Here is a 22,227-nt window from a genome sequence, read left to right on the forward strand (position 1 = left end):
TCTAACGGTGTTGTAGGTCTCGGCCAATTCTTCACTGCATAGATCTTCTGAGCGTTGACACTAATACCCTCATCAGATATCACATGGCTAAGGAATGCTACTGAGTTCAGCTAGAATTCACATTTAGAGAGTTTAGCATATAACTTATGATCCTGAAGGGTCTGTAATACTATCCGCAAGTGGCCCGCATGTTCCGCCTGCGAACGAGAATACACCAGAATGTCATCAATGAATACGATCACGAACACATCAAGATAGGGCCTGAATACACTATTCATGAGATCCATAAAAGCTGCTGAGGCATTTGTTAGCTCGAACGACATCACCAAGAACTCAAAGTTCCCATATCTTGTCTGGAAGGCCGTCTTTGGAATATCCTTCTCCTTAACCCTTACTTGATGATACCCTAAACGCAAGTCAATCTTGGAGAAATACTTGGCACCCTGGAGTTGGTCAAACAGGTCATCAATCCTTGGAAGTGGATACTTGTTCTTTATTGTAAACTTATTCAACTGTCGATAATCGATACACATCCTTAACGACCCATCTTTCTTCCGCACGAACAAGACTGGTGCACCCCAAGGTGAAGTGCTAGTCCTAATGAAACCCTTATATATCAAGTCCTTCAACTGCGCCTTCAAATCTCGCAACTCTGCCGGGGCCATCCTGTATGGAGGGATAGAGATCGGTTGAATGTCAAACAACGCATCAATGCTAAACTCAATCTCCCTTTCAGGAGGAAGGCCTGGGAGTTCATCTGGGAAAACATCTGGAAATTCATTGACCACGGGGATTGATTGTAGAGTAGGCGGCTTCGCCTTCGCATCCCTAACGCGAACAAGATGATAAATGTAACCTTTTGAGATCATCTTCCTTGCCTTAAGATAGGAAATAAACCTACCTTTCGGCGTAGCAATGTTCCCCTTCCATTCAATGGCGGGTTCACCCAGAAACTGAAACCTAACCATTTTTGTATGACAGTCAACATTTGCATAGCATGAGGCCAACCAGTCCATTCCCATTTTCACATCGAAATCAACCATTTCTAACTCAAATAAATTTGCCGAGGTTTGACGACTACAAATCATCACAGTGCAACCTTTATATACCCTTCTAGCAATCACAGAATCTCCTATCGGAGAGGATACCGCAAGTGGTTTACCTATCAATTCAGGTTCAATGCCAAACTTATTAGCCACAAAGGGTGTAACATATGATAAGGTAGATCCTGGATCAATTAGCGCATATACATCATAAGAAAACACAGACAATATACCTGTAACAACATCCGGAGATGACTCAAGATCTTGTCGACCTACTAGAGCATAGGTTCGATTTTGAGCACCACTCGAACTCGGCACTGAACCTCTACCTCTACCACAACCTGTCGACTGTTGAAAACCTTGTGCTGGAGGTCGAACTGATGAGGAAGAACCAGACACAGATCCAGTCGGTTGAGCCATACCACCACCTCCTCTGTTAGGACAATCCCGCATCATATGGCCACGCTGTCCGCAAGAATAGCACACATCGGAACCTCGACGGCACAGTCCAAAGTGGGCCTTGCCGCACTGATCACAACGAGGTGTTGGGGGTCTCATCTGACTAGTATCTCTATGAAATTGTGATCCTGATGCCCTCGAACTCTGACCTGAACCAGAATAGGTAAATCGATCATACCGAGGCCTCTAAAACTGTGGAGGAGCACTAGCTACAGGTGGCGCCCAACTCCTCGAAGATTGGGGCCTGATACTGCCTCTGAACTCATCAGAATACCCTGCAAATCTCGCCCTCTTATGCTGGCCCCTATCCTGCTCCCTATCTGCCCTTTGTTGGCGATTACGATCCTCTAGGGTCTGGGCATAAGCCTGAATACGGGAAATATCCATGCCCTCTACCAAGGAGGCTGTTGTGCACTCATTTATCAGATGTGGTCCCAACCCGTTCACGAACAGATGCACCCTATCACTCATCTCGGACACCATATGGGGAGCATACCTTGCTAAAGAATCAAACTGTATACTATACTCTCGTACACTCATATTACCCTGTCGAAGGTTAAAGAACTTATCAGCTCTAGCTCGTCGTATCTCAACTGGCAAGTAGTGATGAAGAAAGGCCTCAGAAAATTCCTTCCACACGGTTGGAGGAGCGTTCGGACCCCTAGATCTCTCCCAACTATCATACCAGAAAACTGCTAAATCCCGTAACCGATAAGAAGCCAACTCTACTGCCTCCGTATCACTAGCATGCATAACCCGCAATGTACGATGAACCTGATCAATAAATGTTTGTGGGTCCTCCTTGGGGTCTGATCCGGTAAACACTGGAGGGTCTAGATTAATAAAATCACAAACTCTCGCACTAAACGATTTATCAGCAGCACCGATATTCTGCCTCTGAGCCTGAGCAGCTACCAAGCTAGTCAACAACTGCACCGCACTGCGCATATCATGGTCTGTAGTGCCAGACGGGGGAACTGGATGTACTGGATGCCTCCTAATATCCTCTGGAGGAGACGGGGAGGTATGAGACGGCATCTCACTCTGAGCCTTACTTTGGCCTGCTCTGGCTGGAGGCACCTGAATGTTACCCTCTCCCACAGCTGTATCAAGTCGTTTACTAATCGCTTGCTTCCTTGTCGAAGGCATCGCTGAAAGAAATGAGGTGAATATTAGATATGAACACTTACGACTCAACTCTACGCACGATCTAGATTCAGGAAGAAGGTAACAACCCTAGATGTCACGTAGCCTCCTGATTATAAATGTGGCGCGCTACACATCCATAATCAAAACTCTACTAGACACGGCTCATAGACATCCCCTAGGACAGACTTGCTCTGATACCAAGTTTGTCACGACCCAACTGGAAGGTCATGACTAGAACCCGGGCCATACTTGCCGAGCACCAACGTACATTTTATCTAACCTTCCTTATTATCTTTAAGGGCCGACAAGACCAATATAAATGGTAGACATGGATCATGAACATCCAACAATGAAAGATAATGTCATGAACATACATAACATGGGACGACAAGACTGTCAAGAAACTATATATAAGGTACGAGCTACCATGGTGCCATGAAAGACATTCCAAATCATACATGAGTCGACACCTGTCTATGAGCCTCTAAAAGAACATAAGTGCTACAACATTGCCGGAACAGGGCCCCGACATACCCATAATCTCTATAACAAAAATGCATACCAAGACCACGGCAAGTCCGGAGAAGGGATCTCACCAATAACCGCTGAACCGGATAGCCTACTGTGACGGGGGAGCTGCGTCTACCCATCTATCAGGACCTGTAGCACGACATGTAGCGTCCACAAATAAAAAGGACGTCAGTACGAATAAAGTACTGAGTATGTAAGGTAGGAAAGCATAAGTAAGAACAATAATGTAAACAGTGATAGGGAACATACAACCTGTGACATCTGGCTACCTCTGAGGGCTACTGACATGAAATACATGATACATACATATATATATACATAAACTTTTAAAACATACGCCTTTGTGGGCATCATCATCATCATATCGTACCCGGCCGTAATAGGCTCGGTAAAATGTACCCGCCATCATAGGGCTCGGTAGAATCGTACCCGGCCACATGGAGCTCGATAAAACCCAACTAATCAGTGGTTGCACAATAGGTGCCATACCCGGCCGACTATAGCGTGGCTCGGTAAAGTAAAATAGATACATATATATGATGCATGCTGGACTCATTGGAATCACATTTTGAACCTTTCGGAGTGACGTAAGGTCAGTATCCTTCGTACATGTTATTAGGATTAACTCTTCATCAAGAATCTTATAAGAATCAGGAACTACCAACAACATTGATAATATAAGAATAAGAGAAGTAACATCAATATCAATCGTTTCATAAGAAGGGCATCAATGTAAGTACTGCTAGCTTCTAAGAGTAGAGTATCTTTGGGAGCTCGTTCATTACATTATGTACAATCGGAGTCGTGCAAAAGAATGAAGGGGATAGCCTCACATACCTTGTATATACTGCCCAACCTCAAGCTATGCAAATGTCACGTCTCCTTAGTCTACAATAAGAGAAATGACACTATCATTATCGTTTAAGCGTTGTAACTATTATGTATCGACCGCAACCTATTTTACGATGAAACGGACAGCACCTCCCCTATTTATATGACTTCCCACAAGTCAATACAATCACCAAACAGCCCAAACAACATCATTAATAATCATATTGAGCCTCCAAAACAGTCCACCAACTAACAACATTACTACCAAGCCTTTCGATATATATTTTACAAGTTCTAGCATCAATGACTTAGCCACAACTTGGATAATCTTAAATATATATAGAGTAAGAGGTTACTTACCTTTAAACAGAAAGAACAACTCCAATTTGACCTTAATTTTCTACGAAATATCCCTTCAATTCTGCCACAAGAACAAGGAAGCGAAACTAGCAATTAATTCGGGTTTTTCGGCACTAGAATTACTTTAGAAGACTTGAAATCACCTAGGGTTGATATTAAAAACTTGAAGGTGTATTTACAGAACATAAAGCACTTAAAACAACCTCCCACACGAGCTGGAACAACACAAAAATCAGCAACAACAAGAAAAACAAGAAACTTACTAGCACCACGGGATTCCCGACATTTGATTTGTGTTGTTTGCCCTTTGTTTGGGTCTTGGATCATGAGAGAACCTTGAGAGAATGTTTTTAGGGTTATAAGGTCTGAATATACTGAAAAATAATGACTTAAAACGGGGTTGAGTTATCTTATATATGTCCAAATGTCTTAAACCGCCTTTGTGGGCCCTATAGAGAGTAGCTTGGCGCACTCTCGCAAAAATGCGAATATCTCTCTATTCCAAGATCATATCGATGAACGGTTTAATGCGTTGTAAACTAGACTGATAGATCTTCAATTTGATAGGTAGATCACCCCATAATTCCAAGCACATTGGGAGAAAAATGCAGTAACATTTGACCTAAAGTTTAAGTAAAATTATAAACCTAAGTTGTGACAACTTTTATCGACTTTTGTTTCATAACTTGCTTGACTTCAAGACTTATGATGCGGATATTATATGATTCAAATACATTAAAACAAGACCTCTTGGGATAGTTAATCACCTCTAGTGTTACCCGAAAATACGGGTTACAACATCCTTGATTCGTTTAACTTCTAATACTTGTTAACCACTCTTATACACCCTTGTATCGTTTAAGACCAATAGGATTAACTTCTTATCATCTCAAAGATAATCTCTTCTTGGATTTACGTCGACTAACTTACGGCGTGATCTATGGTATGCGAATTTGGGTTGTAACACCCTCTCCCCCTTAGGAACATTCGTCCTCGAATGTAAGGGTTTATGGGGTGTCTAACTCATTGTGGATTCCGACGGAGATTTCCGGCAATATTCTTTCTCCAACCTTGAATGCAATATCACGAACTTTACGGTCGGCATAACTCTTTTGCCTAGACTGAGCTGTGCGAAGTCGATCCTGAATAATCTTGACCTTATCCAAGGCATCTTGTACCAAATCGGTACCCAATAACCGAGCCTCTCCTGGTTCAAACCAGCCAACTGGCGAACGACATCACCTTCTGTATAATGCCTCATATGGAGCCATCTGAATGCTCGACTGGTAGCTATTATTATAAGCAAACTCCGCAAGTGACAAGAAATGATCCCAAGAACCTCCAAAGTCTATAACACATGTGCGAAGCATATCTTCCAATATCTGAATAGTGCGCTCTGACTGTCCATCTGTCTGTGGATGAAATGTTGTACTCAACTCCACCCGCGTGCCTAACGCACGTTGTACAGCCCTCCAGAAATGTGAGCTAAACTGCGTACCTCGATCTGAAATAATAGACACGGGCACACCGTGAAGGCAGACAATCTCACGAATGTAAATTTCAGCTAACCTCTCTAAAGAATAGGTAACTGCCACTAGAATGAAATGTGCTGACTTGGTCAACCTGTCCACAATGACCCAAACTGTGTCAAATTTTCTCTGAGTCCATGGGATCCCAACAACAAAATCCATAGTGATACGCTCCCACTTCCACTCAAGAATTTCTAACTTCTGAAGCAAACCACCAGATCTTTGATGCTCGTACTTAACTTGCTGACAATTCAGACACCGAGCTACATATGCAATTATATCCTTTTTCATTCTCCTCCACCAATAATGTTGCCGCAAATCTTGATACATTTTGGCGGTGCCTGAATGAATAGAATACCTGGAACTGTGTGCTGCTTCAAGAATTAATTCACGAAGCCCATCTACATTAGGCACACAAATACGATCCCGCATTCGCAGAACCCCATCTTCCCCTACAGTAACCTGTTTGGCATCACTGTGCCGCACCGTATCCTTAAGGACAAGTAAATGAGGATCATCATACTGCCTCTCTCTGATGCGCTCATACAAAGAAGACCGAGTGACTGTGCAAGCTAGAACCCGACTGGGTTCTGAAATATCTAACCTCACGAACTGATTAGCAAAAGTCTGAACATCTGCAGCTAATGGCCTCTCACCAATCGGAATATATGCAAGACTGCCCATACTCACAACCTTTCTACTCAAAGTATCGGCCACCACATTGGCCTTTCCGGGGTGATACAAAATGGTGATATCATAGGCTTTCAACAACTCCAACCATCTTCTCTGCCTCAAATTAAGATCCTTTTGTTTGAACAGATATTGAAGGCTACGATGATCAGTAAATACCTCACACGAGACACCGTAGAGGTAACGCCTCCAAATCTTCAGCGCATGAATAATGGCTGCCAATTCTAAGTCATGAACAGGATAATTCTTTTCGTGAACCTTCAACTACCGTGACGCATATGCATTCACCCTGCCATCTTGCATTAATACTGCACCAAGCCCAATGTGAGATGCATCACAATATATTGTATATGATCCCGAACCTGTGGGTAATACCAACACTGGCGCCGTAGTCAAAGCAGTCTTGAGTTTCTGAAAACTCAACTCACACTCGTCTGCCATCTGAATGGGACACCCTTCTGGGTTAATCTGGTCAATGTGCTTGCTATAGATGAAAACCCTTCCACGAACCGATGATAATAACCTGCTAAACCCAAAAAACTCTGGATCTCTGTAACTGAAGTAGGTCTAGGCCAATTCTGAACAGCCTCAATCTTCTTAGGATCCACCTTTATGCCTTCTGCCGATACAACATGCCCCAAAAAGGCAACTGAGTCTAACCAAAACTCACATTTTGAAAACTTGGCATATAACTGATTATTCTTCAAGGTATGAAGCACACTTCAAAGATGCTGCTCATGTTCCTCTCGACTACGGGAGTAAATCAAGATATCATCAATGAATACAACCACAAAAGAATCCAAATAAGGCTTGAACACCCGATTCATCAAATCCATAAATACTGCTGGGGCATTTGTCAACCCAAATGACATCACTAGGAATTCGTAATACCCATACCGAGTTTGAAAAGCTGTTTTAGGGACATCAGATGCTCTAATCTTCAACTGATGGTAACCAGACCTCAAATCGATCTTCGAAAATACCTTGGTACCCTGAAGCTGATCAAATAAGTCATCAATTCTTGGCAGCAGATATTTGTTTTTGATAGTGGCTTTGTTCAACTGTCGATAATCTATACACATATGTATAGAGCCATCTTTCTTTTTTACAAATAATACTGGTGCATCCTAGGGCGAGACACTGGGTCTAATGAATCCCTGATCAAGCAAGTCTTGTAACTGCTCTTTCAATTCTTTCAACTCCGGCGGGGCCATACGGTATGGTGGAATAGAAATGGGCTGAGTGCCCGGAGCCAAATCAATACAGAAGTCAATATCTTTGTCAAGTGGAATCCCCAGCAAATATGCAGGAAATACTTCTAGAAATTCACAAACAACTGGTACTGAGTCCATAGAAGGAGCATCCGCACTAGGATCGTGAATATAAGCCAAATAGGCTAGACACCCTTTATCTACCATATGCCAAGCTTTCATATAAGAAATATCCCTGGCAGAATGACCAGGAGTTCCTTTCCACTCTAACCGAGGTAACCCCGGCATAGCTAGGGTCACTGTCTTGGCATGACAATCCAATATAGCATGATAAGGGGACAGTCAATCCATACCCAAGATGATATCAAAATCTACCATATCAAGGAGTAGAAGATCCACACTAGTGTCAAGATTACCAATAGTAACCACACACGAATGATAGACATGATCTACTACAACAGAGTCTCCCACCGGTGTAGATACAAAAACAGAAGCACTCAGAGAATCACAAGGCACAACCAAATATGAAGCAAAATAGGAGGACACATAGGAATAAGTAGATCCTGGATCAAATAGAACTGAAGCATCTCTATGGCAAACTCGAATAATACCTGTGATCACAGCATCAGATGACTCGGCCTCAGGCCTAGCTGGAAAAGCATAAAATTGGGGTTGGGGCCCACCACTCTGAATTGCGCCTCTAGGACGGCCTCTAACTGGCTGGCCTCTACCTCTAACGGTCTGACCTCCACCTTTAATGGCCTGACCTCCCCCTCCAGCAGGCTAAGCAGGCGATGAAGCAACCGGTGCTGGTATGATGGCACGAGAATCTTGTCGAGATCTGTTACTCACCAATCTAGGGCAATACCTCCTGATGTGACCAATATTTTCATACTCATAACACCCATCCTGATGTCATGGCTGCCGAAGCTAAAGCTGACCTAGATGGGCCGGATAACCACTGTAGTAACTCTGGAGTGGTGGTGCACTGATAGGAGCTGAATGTGCACTAAATGTTGGTTGTCTAGAGTAATGCATAATAGGACCATGACTCCCTGAAGCACAGGGAGATACATGAAGTGCTGAATGAAACGGTGTAGGAGGATAACCCCTACCAAAATTACCTCCGCCTCCAGACGAGGCACCACTGAAACCACTAAACTAACGAGGCCTTTTATCGAACCTCTACCCTCTCTCCTGTGCAAGAACTTTCTTGATCCTCCTTGTGACATTAGCAGCCGCCTGAAAAGAAATATCACTTCCGGTCTCCTTGGCCATCTGAAGTCTGATAGGGTGAGTGAGTCCCTCAATAAACCTCCTCACCCTCTCTCCCTCCGTAGGTAGTAAAAGGAGAGCACGACGGGCCAAATCCACAAAACAGGACTCATACTGAGTAACAGTCGTACTGCCATGTTGTAGACGCTCAAATTGCTTGTGGAATTCCTCTCTCAGTGTGATAGGGATGAACTTTTCCAGAAATAGCTGAGAGAACTGCTCTCATGTAAGTGCAGGCGATCCGACTGGTCGGGTCAATGTATAATCTCTCCACTACCTCTTGGCGGAACCCGTCATCTGAAATACAGCAAAATCAACCCCATTGGTCTCAGCTATACCCATGTTCCACAATAACTCATGGCAGCGTTCAAGATAATCTTGCGGGTCCTCAGAAGGTGTACCACTGAGGTGAACTGAAAAGAGCTTGGTAAACTTATCCAGTCTCAATAAGGCCTCAAAAGACATGGCAGGCCTATCACCGATCTATACCGCAACAACTGGCTGAACTACCCCAACTGGCGGGGCTACTGGAGCCTGATTCTGGGGAGCCATCTGCTCAGGAGGAGGAGTAGTGGGAGTTTGTGCTCCTCCCCCAGCCTGTGAGATGGCTGGTGCCACTGGAAATGTACCATTCTGGGCCACGCCCTCCATAAGACTTACCAAACAGACTAGAGCGTCTTGAAGTACTTAGAGTGGCTATGAATCCTTCCGGGACCTGAACTGGTCCAACTGGTACATTCTGAACTGGAACCTCCTCCTGAAGGTCCACCTGCGGTTCTACAACAAGTGCAGTTGCTCAAGCTTCGGACTGAGCTCTACCTCGGCCTCTGCCTCGGCCTCTAGCATGACCTCGACCTCGACCTTTACCCCTGGCCATAATTGCCACCGGGGGTTCTAGTCCCTGTCCATCGGTAGAGGTATTACATGTTCTCACCATTTGCGAGAGAATAAGAGTAGAATGATTCAATCATCGATGATAGAATAAAATCGCACGACAGAATAAGAAAGAAGTGATTTTGCTCCTAAACTTCATAGCCTCTGAGAGATAAGTATAGACGTCTCCGTACCGATCCCTCAGACTCTACTAAGCTTGCTCGTGACTCGTGAGACCTATGTAACCTAGTTCTTTGATACCAACTGTTACGACCCAAAATTCCCACCTTCGGACCATGATGGCGCCTAACATTTCACTTGCTAGGCAAGCCAACGTTAGAATGATATTAACCAATTTTTTAAACAATCTTTAAATTTATTAATAACAAATAAATAAACGCGGAAGTAAGGTCTGAAATGTAGTGAATAATCCATAAAAACAACAGTGTCTAAATACCATTCTAGAATTAGTGTCACAAGTGCACGAGCTTCTAGAATAATATAAATAAAGGTCTGAATAAAATAAAGCTATCTGGAAATAAACACACGGCTAAAGAAAAATAGATGGGGACTTCAGAACTGCGGACGCCATGCAGTTATACCTCAAGTCTCCTCCGAGTAGCTGAAATCCGAGCAAGAATATGGCACGTTGCTGGGACCAACTCCGAAATCTGCACAAGAAGTGCAGAGTGTAGTATCAGTACAACCGACCCCATGTACTGGTAAGTGCTGAGCCTAACCTCGATGAAGTAGTGACGAGGATAAGGTGGATCACTTACATTACATGTACGCAATATTAGTAACAACCACAATAATAGAAATAAATCAGGTAACTTTTTATAATAATTGAAGCCAACTCAGCAGTTATAACCAATTATCATTTCCATCAATTCTGTTGCAGCGTGCAACCCGCTCTCATAATATATTCACATTCAATTCTGTTGCAGCGTGCAACCCGCTCTCACAATATATTCACATTCAGTTTTGTTGCAGCGTGCAACCCGCTCTCACAATATATTCATTTTAATCAAGTCTGTTGCGGCGTGCAAGCCGATCCCCCAATATATATATATATATATATATATATATATATATATATATATATATATATATATATATATATATATATATATGTCGACTTTTAAATAAGTCTGTTGCGGCGTGCAACCCGATCCTCCAATATGGACTTTTAATAAGTCTGTTGCGGCGTGCAACCCGATCCTCCAATGGACTTTTTAATAAGTCTGTTGCGGCATGCAACCCGATCCTCCAATATATTCATTATCATCAATTCTGTTGCGGCGTGCAACCCGATCCTCCAGCATATTCATTATAATCAATTCTGTTGTGGCGTGCAACCCGATCCTCCAACATATTCATTTACCAATTCTTATAGAAGAAATTTTCCCAATAAATGCAACAATTAATATAAAATTATAAGACAACAAGCATACAATAATTATGATTTAATTATGAAATAAACAAAGGCAAATAGCAAATTATTATGGAAATCAGAGAGAAAATATGCAGTCTAATATTTAATATGCTAAATGACAAATAACAACTAAGGCACATAATTCAAATAGCATGTAACAATTAATGCAGGAATTCAAGAATTAATATTTGACAAAGAATAGGAGAGAAATAATTATTATAATAATTAATTCATGGTTTAAAACAATTTATGATTTTTCAAGTAAGCAGGCAAATAATTAATTTGATGACGTATAGACACTCATCACCTCAACTATACATCGTACACATGCAATTCACATAACAAATAATTTAAGGGTTCTATTCCCTCAAGTCAAGGTTAACCACGACACTTACCTCGCTTTGCAAATTCCAATCAATTACTCAACCACAGCTTTTCCTTTTAAATTTATCTCCGAAATCTTCAAATCTATTCACAAACAATTCAATATACTCAATACAAATCATAGGAATTAATTTCATATGAATTTATAATTTTCCGGATAAAATCCAAAATTTATTAAAATATTCGGCAGTGGGACCCATGTCTCAAATCTCGAAAAAAACTTAGGAAATACGAACACCCATTCCGACACGAGTCCAACCATACAAAAATTATCCAATTCCGATATCAAATGGACCTTCAAATCTTAAATTTTTGTTTTTGGAAGAATTTATAAAAATCTGATTTTTCTTCCATAAATTCACGGATTCATGATATAAATGAGTATGAAATCATGAAATATAATCAATATAGGATAAGGAACACTTACCCCAATGTTTTCCCGTAACAATTGCCCAAAAATCGCCTCTTGAGGTTTAGGGTTCGAAAAATTGAAGAATGAATGAAAAATCCCGTCTAAGTCCCTTTTACTCAGCTGCAGTTGTCGCAATTGCGACCTGAGCTTCGCAAATGCGAAGGAATACTCGCAATTGCGATGCCCTTCACAATCCCGCTGCCTTCGCAAATGTGAGAAAAGTGTCGCATTTGCGACCACTGAACCTCGCAAATGCGAGTAGATGTTCGCATTTGCGAACCTGCCCTTCCTAGACTCCCATCGCAATTGCGAAGAAAATCTCGCAATTGCGAGAACATGCTGGCCCAGGCCTTCTTCGCAATTGTGATAGATACCTCGCAATTGCCAGGCCTACTTATTGCATTGCGAAGCCTGATTTCGCAATTGCGAGATCAGAGGCCTGTAACAGGTTCAGTTATACCAGCAAAATTTTCTAAGTTCAAAACATCTCGTGGCGTATCCGAAACTCACCCGAGCCCTCGGGGCTCCAAACAAAACATGCACGTAAGTCTAAAAATATCATACGAACTTACTCGTGCGACCAATCACAAAAATAACACCTAAAACTATGGATTTAGCACCAAAACTCATGAATTCCTCAAGAACATTTCAAAACTACTATCTTCTCAACCGGACGTCCGAATCACGTCAAATCAACTCCGATTTCTACCAAATTTCACAGACATGAATTATATATTATATTAAATTTGTACCGAGCTCCGGAACCAAAATACGAACCCGGCACTAACAATGTCAAACATCAATCAATTCTTGAAAATAATTAATTTTCAAACTTTTAATTTTCCATCAAAAATTAATAACTTGAGCTAGGGACCTCCGAATTCGATTTCGGGCATACGCCCAGGTCCCATAATTTGATACGGACCCACCGAATAGCTTCACTTCAGGTATTATGACTCGTTAGTGTGGTCGGATATCACGACCCAATTCTCCCTCCGTAAGACATCATGGCGGCACCTAGTCTCTACTACTAGGTAAGCCTAACAAAATGCGAAAATAACAAAATGGAAGTAAAACATAACAACTAACTGCAACAGATAACTAAATAACTAGTAACAATGCCGCTTGGCATGTACAATAACCAACACTCTAGTAATACACAGTATTTCCAAAATCCGAAACATCATAAGTCACAAGCTATAGAAGGGAAACTAGTATCTCTATACACCAGAGTCTAATAAAATGAGTATGGAAGGTAAATGACATAGGAGAGAATAGAGGGGGACTCTGAGGTCTGCGGACGCGGCAGATATACCTTGAAGTCTCCAACTGTCACTGCTCACTGATGAGGTAGCTGATAATGAGCACCTGGATCTGCACACAAATAATGTGCAGAAGAGTAGCATGAGTACACCATAACGGTACCCAGTAAGTGCCAAGCCTAACCTCGGTAAAGTAGTGACGAGGTCAGGTTCGGTCCCTACTGGGATATAATAATAAGATAGATGATATAATGAAAATGAAGTAAAATGGAGAATTTAACAGAAAGAATTCACAGAGAAATAACAACACAGCACAATGAGATAACAACAAGGGCGCTCCCGAGATACCGTCTCGTAGTCCCAAAAGTAAATACTCAACAGGGGATCTCCCGAGATACCGTCTCGTAGTCCCAGAAGTAAATATGCAGGGAGATCTCCCGAGGTATCACCTCGTAGTCTCAAAAGTAAATGTGCAGGAAGAACTCCCAAGGAACCGCCTTGTAGTCTCAAAAGTAAATGTGCAGGGAGAACTCCCGAGGAACCGCCTCGTAGTCTCAAAAGTAAATATGCAGGGAGAACTCCCGAGGAAACGCCTCATAGTCTCAAAAGTAAATTTGCAGGGAGAACTCTCGAGGAACCGCTTCGTAGTCTCAAAAATAAACACACAGCTCAAACCGATAAATACAACAGTTAACAGCAAGAATTCTATAGTTAAGACTGATAAAGATTAAAGAAAAAACAGGAAAATAACTAGACATGTTGCACAGAGTTCAATCAGCAGTTAAAGCACGTAGACATGCAATATTAGACTAAAAAGGATAACCACACATATTGGTATAACTTAATTAAGATAAGAACAGGTTACTATTTAGTAAAATGGTATAACTCAATAAAAATGAAAACAGGTTGCTACTCAGTAAAAATCGGGTTCTACAATAAATAGCTCGTGTACATACTCGTCACCTCACGTACACGGCGCTCACATATCACAACAGTACCAAATCTTAAGGAGATTTCCCCCACACAAGGTTAGGCAAGCCACTTACCTCGAACCATGCTCAAATCAATCTGTAAGAATGCCTTTTACTCGATTATCCGACTCCGAATGGACCAAATCTAGACAAACACAATTACATATCATAAATACAACTATAATATGCTAAGCTAATTAATGAAATCAAGACTTTAACAAGAAATTCGAAAATCGCCCTATAAAGTCTCCCCGGGCCCACGTCTCGGAATCAGGTAAAAGTTATAAAATATGAACACACATTTACTCACGAGTTTAATCATATCAAATTTACTAAAATCCAACACCAAATTGTCCCTCAAATCCCCAAAATTCACTCTCCCAATCCCTAGCCTCTAACCCCCAAACTTCACCTCAAAAACACACCAACTAGGTGGGAGACCAGTATGGAAACATCATTATTGAAGAAAAATTAATACAAGAAGCTAACCTCATTAATCTCTTCAAAATACCTCTCAAAACCCTCCAATGTCCGAGCTCAAAATGATGCAAAATGGCCAAAAATCTCGAAGTCTCGCTTAAAAAGGTTCTGCCCAGGCATTTCCTCACCTGCGGAGCTTGGGATCGCACCTGCGCGCCCGCTTGTGCGGATAAAAGAGCGCTTCTGCGCAAACCACTTACTCTCATCTGCCCACGCACCTACGACCTAAACTCCGCATCTGCGCTATCGCAGATGCGGGAAAAATATCGCACCTGCGAACTCCGTTGATCCTCCTCACTTACGCACCTGCGGCTCCTAAGCGCATCTGCGGGCATTGCAGATGCGGAATTTTCCTCACACCTGTGACCCCTGACCAAACATCCCAATCCACTTCTGCGCTTGACTCTATGACGTGCGATTTCTCACCTGCGGCCTCCCCACTGCAGGTGCGAAAACACCAGGAACCAGGAAAACTTCAGCAATCCCTCCAACTCCTGATTTGATTCGTTGACCACCCAAAACTCACCCGAGGCCCCCGGGACCTTAACCAAATATACCAACCAGTCCTAAAACATCATACGAACTTAGTCGAGCCTTTAAATCATATCAAACAATGCTAAAAGCACGAATCAAACATCGATACAAGCCTAATGAACTTCAAAGTTTCAAACTTCCACAACTGATGCAGAAACCTATCAAACCACGTCCGATTGTCCTCAAATTTTGCACGCACGTCATAATTGACATTTTGGACCTACTCCAACTTCCAAAATCAGAATCCGACCCCGATATCAAAAAGTCCACTACCGGTCAAACTTCCCAAAAGTTCAACTTTCGCCATTTCAAGCCTAATTTAGCTACAGACCTCCAAAACACAATCCGGACATGCTACTAATTCCAAAATCACCCAACAGAGCTAACGGAACCGACGAAACTCCATTCTGAAGTCGTCTTCACACAGCTCCAACTACGGTCAAATCCTAGAACTTAAGCTTCCATTTTAGGGACTAAGTGTCCCAAAACACTCCGAAACCACGAACAAAACCTCTCGACAAGTCACACAAGCAAAAACGATACGGGGGAAGCTGTAAACAAGGGATCGGGGTTATTACTCTCAAAACGACCGGCCGGGTCATTACATCCTCCCCCTCTTAAAATAATCGTTCATCCTCGAACGAGCATAGAGACATACCTGAAGTGGTGAAAAGATGAGGATAGCGGCTGCGCATATCCAGATCGGTCTCCCAAGTCGCCTCCTTGACCGACTGACCCCTCCACTAAACCTTCACGGAAGCAATGTTCTTTGACCTTAGCTTTCGAATCTACCTGTCCAAAATAGCCACCGGCTCCTCAACATAAGATAAATCCTTATCCAACTGGACTGAGCTGAAATCCAACACATGAGACGGATCATCGTGATACTTCTGAAGCATCAAAACATGGAATACTGGATGAACTCCTGCTAGGCTAGGAGGCAAGGCAAGCTCATAAGCAACCTCCCCAGCCCGTCGCAACAACTCAAATGGGTCGATAAACCTTGGGATCAGCTTGCCCTTCTTTCCGAACCTCATAACACCCTTCATGGGTGACACCCAGAGCAGGACCTGCTCTCCAACCATGAATGCGACATCGCGAACCTTCTGATCCGCATAACTCTTCTGTCTGGACTGGGCTGTGCGAAGTCGATCCTGAATCACCTTAACTTTCTCCAGAGCATCTTGAACCAAGTCTGTACCCAATAACCTAGCCTTGCCCGGCTCGAACCAACCCACTGGAGACTGACACTGCATACCATACAGAGCATCATACGGTGCCATATGGATGCTCGACTGATAACTGTTGTTGTAAGCAAACTCCGCAAGTGGCAAGAACTGGTCCCAAGCACCCCCAAAATCTAACACACAAGCACGGAGCACATCTTCCAGTATCTGAATAGTGCACTAGGTCTGTCCGTATGTCTGAGGGTGAAATGTTGTGCTCAACTCAACCCGAGTACCCAACTCCTGCTGTACAGCCCTCCAGAACCTTAATGTAAACTGCGTACCCCGGTTAGAGATGATAGATACCGGTACGCCATAAAGCCTGACAATCTCGCGGATATAAATTTGAGCCAACTGCTCGGAAGAATAGGTAGTCATCATAGGAATGAAATGAGTTGACTCTGTTAGCCTATCCGCAATCACCCAAACTACATCAAACATCTGCTGAGTTCGTGGAAGCCCAACAACGAAATCCATAATGATCCGCTCCCATTTCCACTCTGGAATCTCTAACTTCTGAAACAATCCACCTGACCGCTGATGCTCATACTTCACATACTGGCAATTTAGACACCGAGCTACATACTCCACTATGTCCTTCTTCATTCTCCTCCACCAGTAATGCTGCCTCAAGTCCTGATACATCTTCGCGGCACCCGGATGAATGGATTACCACGAACAGTGAGCCTCCTGGAGAATCAACACACGCAAACCATCTACATTGGGCACACATAGCCTGCCCTGCATCCTCAATGAACCATCATATCCAATAGTGACCTCCGTAGCATCACCGTGTTGAATCATGTCCTTAAGGACTAGCAGATGGGGGTCATCATACTGAAACTCCCTGATACGATCATAAAGAGAAGACCGAGAGACCATACAAGCCAAAGCCAATACTCGAATCGGCTCCGAAATATCCAATCTAACAAACTGGTTGGCTAAGGCTTAAATATCCAACGCTAATGGCCTCTGTGCTGCTGGTAAATATGCTAAGATCCCCAAACTCTCTGCCCGGCGACTCAAAGCATCGGCCACCACATTGGCCTTCCCGGGATGGCACAAAATTTTGATATCATAATCCTTAAGCAGCTCCAACCACCTCCGCTGATGCAAGTTAAGGTCCTTCTGTTTGAACAGATGCTGCAAACTCCGGTGATCGGTGTAAATCTCACAAGGGACACCGTACAAATAGTGCCACCAAATCTTCAAGGCATGAACAATAGCTGCTAACTCAAGGTCGTGGATAGGATAGTTCTTTTCATGCACCTTCAGCTGTCTGGATGTGTAGGAAATTACCCTACCGTCCTACATCAACACCGCACCGAGACCAATACGCGACGCATCACAATATACAGTATAAGACCCCGAACCTGTAGGCAATACCAATACTGGGACTGTAGTCAAAGCTGTCTTGAGCTTCTGAAAGCTCTCCTCACACTCCTCTGTCCACCTGAACGGAGCACCCTTGTGGGTCAGCCTGGTCATAGGTGCTGCAATAGATGAGAAACCCTCAATAAATCGACAGTAATAACCTGCCAAATCAAGAAAACTCCGGATCTTCGTAGCTGAGGACGGTCTGGGCCAACTCTGCACTACTTCAACCTTCTTCCGATCCACCTGGATCCCATCACTCGATACTACATGACCCAAGAATGCCACTGAGTCTAGTCGAAACTCACACTTTAAAAATTTTGCATATAACTTCTTTTCTCTCAAGGTCTGAAGCACAGTCATTAGGTGTTGCTCATGACCCTCCCGAGTCCGGGAGTACACCAGAATGTCGTCAATAAACATAACGATGAATGAGTCAAGATAGGGTTGGAACACACTGTGCATCAAGTGCATAAATTCTACTGGGGCATTGGTCAGCCCAAATGACATCATAAGAAACTCGTAGTGACCATACCGAGTCCTGAAAGTAGTTTTCGGGATATTTGGCTGCCGAATCTTCAATTGATGATTGCCTGAATGTAAGTCAGTCTTGAAAAACACTCTAGCACCCTGTAACTGATCAAATAGGTCATCAATACATAGCAATAGATACCTGTTCTTCACTGTAACTTTGTTCAACTAGCGATAATCAATACGCATCAGCATAGAACCATCCTTCTTCTTCACAAATAAGACAGGAGCACCCCAAGGGGACACACTAGGCCGAATGAAGCCCTTATCAAGCAACTCCTATAACTGCTCATTCAACTTCTTCAACTCAGGAGGAGCCATACGATATGGAGGAATAGAGATGGGCTGAGTGCCCGGCAACAAATCAATGTCAAAGTCAATATCTCTATCGGGCAGCATGCTCGGAGGGTCAGCTGGAAATATATCTGGAAAATCCCTCACTACTAGGACTAACTCATTTGTAGGGGTATCAATACTGACATCTCTCACATAAGCTAGATACATGTCACACCCCTTCTCAACCATTCGTTGAGCTTTAAGAAATGAAATAACTCTGCTGGGAGTACACTATAAGGTACCTCTCCACTCTGATCATGGTAATCCTGGCATAGCCAACATCACAATCTTAGCGTGATAATCAAGAATAGCATAATGGGGCGACAACCAATCCATGCCCAAGATAACATCAAAGTCTACCATACTGAGCAATAGTAAATTGGCTCTGGTCTCAAAACCACTAAGAGCAACCAAAAACGACCGATACACGTGGTCCACAACAAAAGAATCTCCCACTGGAGTAGACACATAAACAAGGGAACTTAAAGAATCCCGAGATACGCCCAAGTACGGGGCAAAATAAGAGGACACATAGGAATAAGTGGAGCCTGGATCAAATAAAACTGACGTATCTCTATTACAGACCGGAACAATACCTATAATGATAGAGTCGGAAGAAACTGCCTCTGTACGAGCAGGAAAAACATAATATCTGGCATGGCTTCCTCTTCTAGGGCGACCTCTACCTCCCCGACCTCCACCTCGAGCTGGCTGAGCAGGTAGGGTGATAGCTGGTGCTGCAATCATAATCTGAGGACCCGGTGGAGCATGGGGTTTTTGAGAAGTCTGTGGAGGTGCACCTCTCCTAAGTCTGGGGAAATCCCTCACCAGATGGCGAGTGTCGCCACACTTAAAACAAGCTCTCGGAGGGTGTGGCTGCTGTGACTGGCTCGGGCCAGGTCTGCTGGACTGACCGCTAAGAGCACCTTATGCAGGAGGTGCACTAGATACTAGCGGTGCATAATAAGGCCCTCGGGGCCTAGAAGGGGCCGAAATACCACTGGCGGCTGGAAGAGCTGAATGAACTGGGTGACTCACATAACCCCTACTATGACGAACTGCAGCTAGGACACGGGTACCACTATAAGTGCCAGACTCTCGAGACCTCTTGGCCTCCCTCTCCCCTTTCTCCCGAGCGAGCATACCCTCCAATCTGCTAGCAATACACACAACTTGCTAGTAAGAAATATCTATCTCTAACTCCCAGGCCATGCTAAGCCTTATACTGTAGAGGAGTCCCTCAATAAACCGACTAACCCTCTCCCGAAATATGGCAACCAAGGCTGGTGCATATCGGGCCAAATCACTGAAGCAAACTGCATACTCTGACACAGTCATAGCACCCTGGCGCAACTGCTCAAATTCCATGTGCCATGCGTCCCTGAGACTCTGGGGAACATACTCCCTCAAGAACATGTCCGAGAACTGAGTCCATGTAAGTGAAGCTGCCTCAGCCGGACTACCCAACTCATAAGCACGCCACCCCTGATAGGATGCTCCTCTAAGCTGGAATGCAGTAAAAGAAACCACACTCGACCACGCTACACCCATAGTATAGAGAATATGGTGACACTTCTCCAGAAAACCCTGGGCATCCTATAACGCCAATCCACTAAAGGTAGGAGGGTGGTACTTCTTGTACCTCTCAAGTCTGAGCTGCTCCGCCTCAGAAACTAATGCCCTAACCTCGGGCTGAGCTGGAGCTACTAGCTGTATTGGTATAATATCTGGGACCTGGTCGACCTGAACCAGCTGCTCTGAAGTACCGGTGACAGGAGTCTGTGCCCCTCCCCCAGCCTGAGATGTGGCAGGAGCAAGTGGAATCAATCCAGCCTGAGCCAAGGTGCTGAACATGCTCAGAAACTGGTCTAGAGTCTCCTGGAGGGCTGGTGCAGCAACAGGTACCTCAGGTGCCTCCCTTCTAGCTGGAGCTACTGGAGGCACCTCTATAGCAGCTCGTGCGGTTGGTCCGGCTGCACCGCGTGGACGTCCTCAGCCTCTACCTCGGCCTCGGCCTCTCGCAGCTCTAGTAGGGGTGCAGGTGCCTGGTCATCAGATCCGCATGTACGTGTCCTCACCATCTGTGAGAGAATAGAATACAGAAGTTTATAATTTCAAAGTCAACAATTGCGCACGACAAGGAATCAAAGAAGCGAAATTTTTCCTAACAGTTCCATAGCCTCCCGAAGATAAATACAGACGTCTCTGTACCGATCCATGAGACTCTACTAAACTTACTTGTGACTCACGACATCTATGAACCTAGAGCTCTGATACCAACTTGTCACGACCCAATTCTCCCTCTGTAAGACGTCGTGACGGCACCTAGTCTCTACGACTAGGTAAGCCTAACAAAATGTGGAAATAACAAAATGGAAGTAAAATTTAACAACTAACTGCAACAGATAACTAAATAACTGGTAACAATGTCGCTTGGCATGTATAATAACCAACACTCTAGTAATATACAGTATTCCCAAAATCCCGAACATCATAAGTCATAAGCTATAGAAGGGAAACTTGTATCTCTATACACCAGAGTCTAATAAAAGCAGTACAGAAGGTAAATGACATAGGAGAGAATAGAGGGGGACTCTGAGGTCTGCGGATGCGGTAGATATACCTTGAAGTCTCCAACTGTCAATGCTCACTAATGACGTGGCTGATAATGAGCACCTAGATCTGCACACAAAACATGTGCAGAAGAGTAGCATGAGTATACCACAACGGTACCCATTAAGTGCCAAGCCTAACCTCGGTAGAGTAGTGACGAGGTCAGGTCCGGGCCCAACTGGGATATAATAATAAGATAGATGATATAATGAAAATGAAGTAAAATGGAGAATTTAACAGAAAGAATTCACAGAGAAATAACAACATAGTACAATGAGATAACAACAAGGGCGCTCCTAAGATACCGTCTCGTAGTACCAAAAGTAAATACTCAACAAGGGATCCCCCGAGATACCAAAAGTAAATATGTACGGAGACCTCCCGAGGTATTGCCTCGTAGTCTCAAAAGTAAATGTGCAGGGAGAACTCCCGAGGAACCGCCTCGTAGTCTCAAAAGTAAATGTGCAGGGAGAACTCCCAAGGAACCGCCTCGTAGTATCAAAAGTAAATGTGCAGGGAGAACTCCCGAGGAATTGCCTCGTAGTCTCAAAAGTAAATTTGCAGGGAGAACTCCCGAGGAACTGCGTCGTAGTCTCAAAAATAAACACACAGCTTAAACCGATAAATACAACAGTTAACAACAAGAATTCTACAGTTAACACTGATAAAGATCAAGGAAGAACAGGAAAACAACTAGGCATGCTGCACAGAGTTCAAT

General features: G+C 43.6%; 1 protein-coding gene across 1 annotated transcript; it reads right to left on the minus strand.

Moving 5' to 3' along the window:
* Positions 1-20,072: 20,072 nt before the first annotated feature.
* On the minus strand, positions 20,073-20,447 carry LOC138895386 (uncharacterized). Its single transcript, XM_070180070.1, has one exon. It carries the CDS (start codon positions 20,445-20,447, stop codon positions 20,073-20,075), a length of 375 nt encoding a protein of 124 aa, XP_070036171.1.
* Between the last annotated feature and the right edge of the window lie 1,780 nt (positions 20,448-22,227).

The sequence above is a fragment of the Nicotiana tomentosiformis genome, chromosome 7 (assembly GCF_000390325.3).
Source record: "Nicotiana tomentosiformis chromosome 7, ASM39032v3, whole genome shotgun sequence".
NCBI classification, from domain to species: Eukaryota; Viridiplantae; Streptophyta; class Magnoliopsida; order Solanales; family Solanaceae; genus Nicotiana; species Nicotiana tomentosiformis.